The sequence below is a fragment of the Aplidium turbinatum genome, chromosome 1 (assembly GCF_918807975.1).
Source record: "Aplidium turbinatum chromosome 1, kaAplTurb1.1, whole genome shotgun sequence".
In the NCBI taxonomy this organism is placed as follows: domain Eukaryota; kingdom Metazoa; phylum Chordata; class Ascidiacea; order Aplousobranchia; family Polyclinidae; genus Aplidium; species Aplidium turbinatum.
The window spans coordinates 55,056,464-55,061,926 of NC_137472.1; the positions used below are offsets into that span (position 1 = coordinate 55,056,464).

General features: G+C 45.9%; 1 protein-coding gene across 1 annotated transcript; it reads left to right on the plus strand.

Moving 5' to 3' along the window:
- The first annotated feature begins 333 nt into the window (after positions 1–333).
- LOC145767394 (uncharacterized) lies at positions 334–4,560 on the plus strand. The gene has a single exon (XM_082579210.1). It carries the CDS (start codon positions 334–336, stop codon positions 4,558–4,560), a length of 4,227 nt encoding a protein of 1,408 aa, XP_082435336.1.
- The last annotated feature ends 903 nt before the right edge of the window (positions 4,561–5,463 follow it).

Genomic DNA, 5,463 nt, shown 5'->3' on the forward strand with positions numbered 1-5,463 from the left:
TGACATGGCTCTCCGGATGAACAATTGCAAATGCCTTTTTGAAGCAGGTGGCAACTTGGGAGAACTTAACGGTTCGGAAATATTAAGCCTCCTGTTAGCTCGCTTACCCCTAAAGCTTCAAGAAAGGTTTGCTGAGTTGGCATTTCACAAACAGCGTGTAGGGGAGCAGGCCACTTTTGTAGATCTTTTGGAGTTAGTTAACGATGCAGCTCGCTATGCCGAAATGGAGTGGGCTCAACAGGTATTTAAGGCACAGGCAAATAATGACTTCCATTTGAAAACACACCAGAAAGAACACAACGGAAGGACAGGATATTGGCAGTCTCCAACAACATGACGGGGAATGTTAAAACTTCTGTAAAAAAGGAATGTCCTGTTTGCAGTGAGGACCACCCCATCTGGCGTTGTAATACTTTCCTAGAGACATCCATATCCGACCGCCGCAATTTGGTGCGTGAGTGGGGACTTTGTTTCAACTGCTTAAAAGGGGGTCACCTTGCATCTAAATGCAACTTTAGGAAGCATTGCCAGAAATGCCATCAAAGACACAACACTCTACTTCATTACGACGGCGAGCAAACAACTGCACCTAACAAGTCCCTCTTTGCATCGACGCCGATAGAAGTACCTACCCACCCCGTTTTAAGCATTGTACCGGTAAAGGTTTGGGGGGGTGACCAGGAACAAGCTATTTGTACCTATGCTCTTATGGATACCGGCTCCACCACAAGCATTTGCACTCAACGCTTGGTGAAAAGATTGAGGTTAAAAGAATCCATTGGAGGTGCATCTCTCCAAGGCATTGGTAACTCGGCCACCTGCCATTCTAAAGTCAAAGCGCTGCACATCCAGGGAATGGCAGAAGATGAAGTCTTTGCAATTCCTTCGGTGATGGTACTACAAAAACTACCTAATCTGTCAGACAATATCCCCTCTAATAAGATTTCAGGAGAGTACAATCACTTAAGGGACATTCAATTTCCTAAACTGCCTTCACAACAAGTGGATTTACTGATAGGCATGGATGCCCATGAGGTCTTCCGTATTAAAGAGCAGCGCTGTGGTAAGGCTGGTGAACCATTTGGGTGGCATACAGCAATTGGATGGACATTGTTTGGAGCCGAATTTGAAGAAAATGTCAACTCGGATAGTGGTGGCACTGGCATCAGCCTTACGGCAGTGAAAACCTCGGAAGGGCTCCATGAACAAGTGCTGCAGTTCTTGGAACAAGATTTTAAGGATGCCGAAGAGGTCCAACAGGTGTCCATGTCCAGGGAGGATCAAAGGGCCTTATCAGTCATGGAAGACTCGGTTAAAAAGGTTGGTGGCCATTATCAAATGAGACTCCCCTGGCGAGATGAAAACGTACCCCTCCCAAATAACCGGATTGTGGCAGAGCGGCGCCTTCAGTCTCTTAAAAACAAACTTGTTTGTAACGAGGAGGTAAGAGGCTTATATGCTCAAAAAATTAATGAGTACATTGTAAACGAATATGCCAGTCAGGTGACTAATCCCACTCCTTCAGATCGTACATGGTACCTCCCTCACCACGCTACAGGGCCGAAGTTTCGAGTGGTTTTTGATTGTGCTGCCAAATACAAGGGAGTTTCCCTTAACAGCACACTGCTGCAGGGTCCAGACCTCTGCAACAATTTAACCGGTGTACTTCTTAGATTTCGTCAGGATCCAATCGCATTCATTGCAGACATCCGCAGTATGTTCCACCAGGTGCGAGTGGACCCTGCAGACAGAGATGCTCTCCGATTTCTTTGGTGGCCTGATGGTGACCTGGGTAAGACGCCGGCGGAATATCAAATGAATGCATTTCCCTTTGGTGCAACATGTTCGCCTAGTTGCACCTCTTATGCACTCCTGCAAACAGCAAAGGATAATGCCACCGGTGCATGCAAAGAGGTAAGAGACACAGTAGGTAACAGCTTTTATGTCGACGACCTCTTAAAATCATGTGGTAGTGCAGATGAAGCTACCAAACTAATAAGTGAGCTTCTTCCATTGCTGCACAGTGGTGGGTTCCATCTGACCAAGTTCGTCGCGAATTACCCAGATGTTTTGAGTTGTGTTTTAGACGATGACATCGCCAAGTCTGGACCGGATGTTTCACTGCATGACGAGACAGTTGAGAAGGCCTTGGGTGTTTTCTGGAGCACCTCGGCAGATTTTCTCAAGGTCCAAGTTGACGTGAAGGAGAAGCCAATGAGCAGGCGAGGACTTCTTTCCATGATTAATCAGGTGTATGATGTCTTAGGCATAGTTCAACCGTTTGTTTTGCCCATAAGGAAGCTTTTACAGGAATCGTGTCGAGATGGGAGCGGCTGGGATGACATCATTTCAGAAACTGCACGCCAGCAGTGGCAAACTTGGTTGCATGGACTACCACAACTGCGTAACGTCTCTATACCACGCAGCTTTAAATTGGCCGACAAGGTTTGCGTTAGCATCGAGTTACATGTTTTTTCTGATGCGAGCACTGTGGGGTATGGTGTGGCCAGTTACATTCGTATTGTGTATGCTGATAATTCGGTAAGTTGTGTCTTTTGTATGGGAAAATCTCGAGTAGCGCCTTCTAAACCTGTGACTGTACCCCGACTCGAGTTAACTGCAGCCACTATGGCCGTGAAACTAAGTACGTTTATTTGCAACATGCTTGAATTTGACTTTAACAACGTGTATTTTTGGACTGACGCTACCATTGTGCTCCAGTACATCCAGAATTGTGCCTCTCGCTTTCATACGTTTGTGGCTAATCGGCTTCAGGTCATTCATAACTACTCCACACCTGAACAATGGCGTTATGTTCCCACCAGTGTCAATCCGGCTGACATTGCCTCTCGTGGGTTAATGCCTAATCGGGTCGACACTGCTGGACTTTGGTTTAATGGTCCTGAATTTTTAAGTGAATGTGTAAGCAATTGGCCGCAGCAGCCAGACGTGATTACAGTGCCATTGAATGATGATGATGAAATGAAGAACGTTTGCATGGCTACTACCGCAGCTGCGGAAGACAATTTGCTGAAACTGCTCCTGATGCGTCACTCGAAGTACTGGAAAATCCAAAGATCAGTGGCATGGCTAAAGAGATTCAAAGCGTATATCTTGTGGAAACATTCCAGTTCACCACAGCCGAAGGTTGGTCCACTTACAGGCGCAGAGATGTTAGCAGCCACTACCGACCTCGTCAAACTTGTACAGTGGGATGATTTCCCTGAAGCAATGACAAGATTACAATCTCTACCCAACAATGAACTTTTACCTGACAGGGAGTTGTGCAACAATCCAGCACTCAAGCCACTACGGAAGCTTAGTCCCATTCTGTTGGACGGTGTATTACGAGTAGGTGGACGGCTGAGGAATGTGGATCTACCTTTAAACATCAAGCATCCCATGATTCTCCCACCCAACAATCCGTTAACACAAATGCTAATTTGCAACCGGCATGAAGAGTCTGGACATAGTGGAACTTTGCATGTTTTGAACTCTCTGATGTCAACCTTCTGGATCATTCGTGGTCGTGCGGCCGTACAAAAGGTTCTAAGCTCTTGCCTTCGTTGTCGGGTGTGGAACACTCGCGTTGGGACGCAACGTATGGGCGATCTCCCAGAATCAAGAACGGAAGCCGGAAAGAAACCCTTTCACTCCACTGGCGTCGATTTGATGGGCCCATTGCTTATTAAGCAGGGAAGGAGTACCGTCAAAAGGTACGTCGTTCTGTTTACTTGTATGGCGTCACGTGCCGTCCATTTAGAAGTCGCCGAATCGCTGGAAGCAGCTGCATTTATTCAAGCATTTCGAAGGTTCATTTGTCGGCGTGGCAAACCAGAGGTTGTTTTCAGTGACAACGCCACCAACTTTAAAGGCGCCGAGCGTGAGCTGAACGACGGCGTGAAGTCCTGGAAGAGTGCTAAGTTCCAACATGCAATGACTCAAAGCGAGATCGAGTGGAAATATAATCCCCCAGCCTGTTCACACTCAGGTGGTGTCTGGGAACGTTTAATCAGATCGGTTAGAAAGCACATGCGCCTCATGGTAGGGGAAACCAGCTTAGATGATTTCGAGCTGTCAACTTTGATCAGCGAAATAGAGCGAATCTTGAATGATCGGCCCATTACTGACGTTTCAACAGATCCAAAAGACTTTATGGCTTTAACACCAAGTATGTTGCTTACCGGGACGCTGGAAACGGTCTTGCCGAGTGAAGTGTCGACGAAGAGAGATCTGTATCGACGATCCTGGCGCAAAACCCAAGCTGTTGCGGACAAATTTTGGAGTCGCTGGCTGACCGATTATTTGCCAATGCTCCAGCCTAGAAACAAGTGGTATGGGACCTCACCAAACCTGGAGATTGGTGACCTGGTGTTAATAGCGGACGATAATGTCAAACGCGGCTGTTGGCCCAAGGCTATAGTGAGAGAATGCTACGCTGATTCGGATGGCCTGGTACGTCGGGTGCGCGTCCAAACTGCGGACAATGTATTGATTAGAGACGTGAGGAAAATCTGTTTGCTAGAAGGACATTTGGGCACTCAGCCCTCTGTGACATGAACTGTTTCTGCTGCGGCTTCGCTGATCGATAATTTTGTTTGTTATATGTATTAAGTTAGGCATTGCTATGTTTCACTAGGTGGGCTTAACCTGTCTTGGATTGCAGTGCCAATTACTCGTTTTGGTAGCACTGCTAATAGTGACACACGACTGCTACCTTTAGGTTTAGTCTGCTAATTTTATTTCTTGACTGCTCTTTGAATTTGATATCATTTTTGTTTTTAGTGTCTGTAACCAATGATCTAACTTTGGCGCTATATAGGGCGTACTGGATAATCTTGTCATAATTTTGTGTTGCCTTTATTATCCTCATTGTGTGTTGTAATTATGTAATAGATCAATGCGTTCAACCTTAGTTACACTGCTGTTTTCCGTTTGGTTACAATAACTACCTGCATGCTTGTGATTATTCGTTGTTAGTTACTTTCATACGTTAGGTTAGGAAACTCCCCACGCTGCCTCGCCTCTTGCATGATACCTTTCTCTAATTATGTCCTTGCCATTTCTAATTTAGGAACCGTGTGCCTTGATTGCACCGAGTAGTTTTGTCCATTTACTTGTTATAGTCGTAGTGTAACATCTTTACATCTACTAGGTAGCTATCTTGTTACCGCTCTTAACAGTCGTGCTTGACTAGGTAGCAATCTTGTTACAGCTCTTGACACTCGTGCTTGAATGTGTAGTATCGTCTTGTGCGTTTCATATTGTTTGAAGGATCCGTTGTTTTGTAAAAGGTCATGCCCTTTTAGGGGGCGGTATGTTACGGATCCCCTTCATATCTGAGCGTTCTTGCAACTGTTAAATTCTTTATCGATTGTCGATCAATTAATCTCGTGACGTCATCTCGCGGTCGCTTTGGAACTGTCTTTTAGATACTGACATCGCTAGAGTTAGGACGTATTT

Bases quoted from the DNA above. Each gene is read 5' to 3' on its own strand.
- LOC145767394 (XM_082579210.1), top strand. From the start codon at position 334: ATGACGGGGAATGTTAAAACTTCTGTAAAAAAGGAATGTCCTGTTTGC.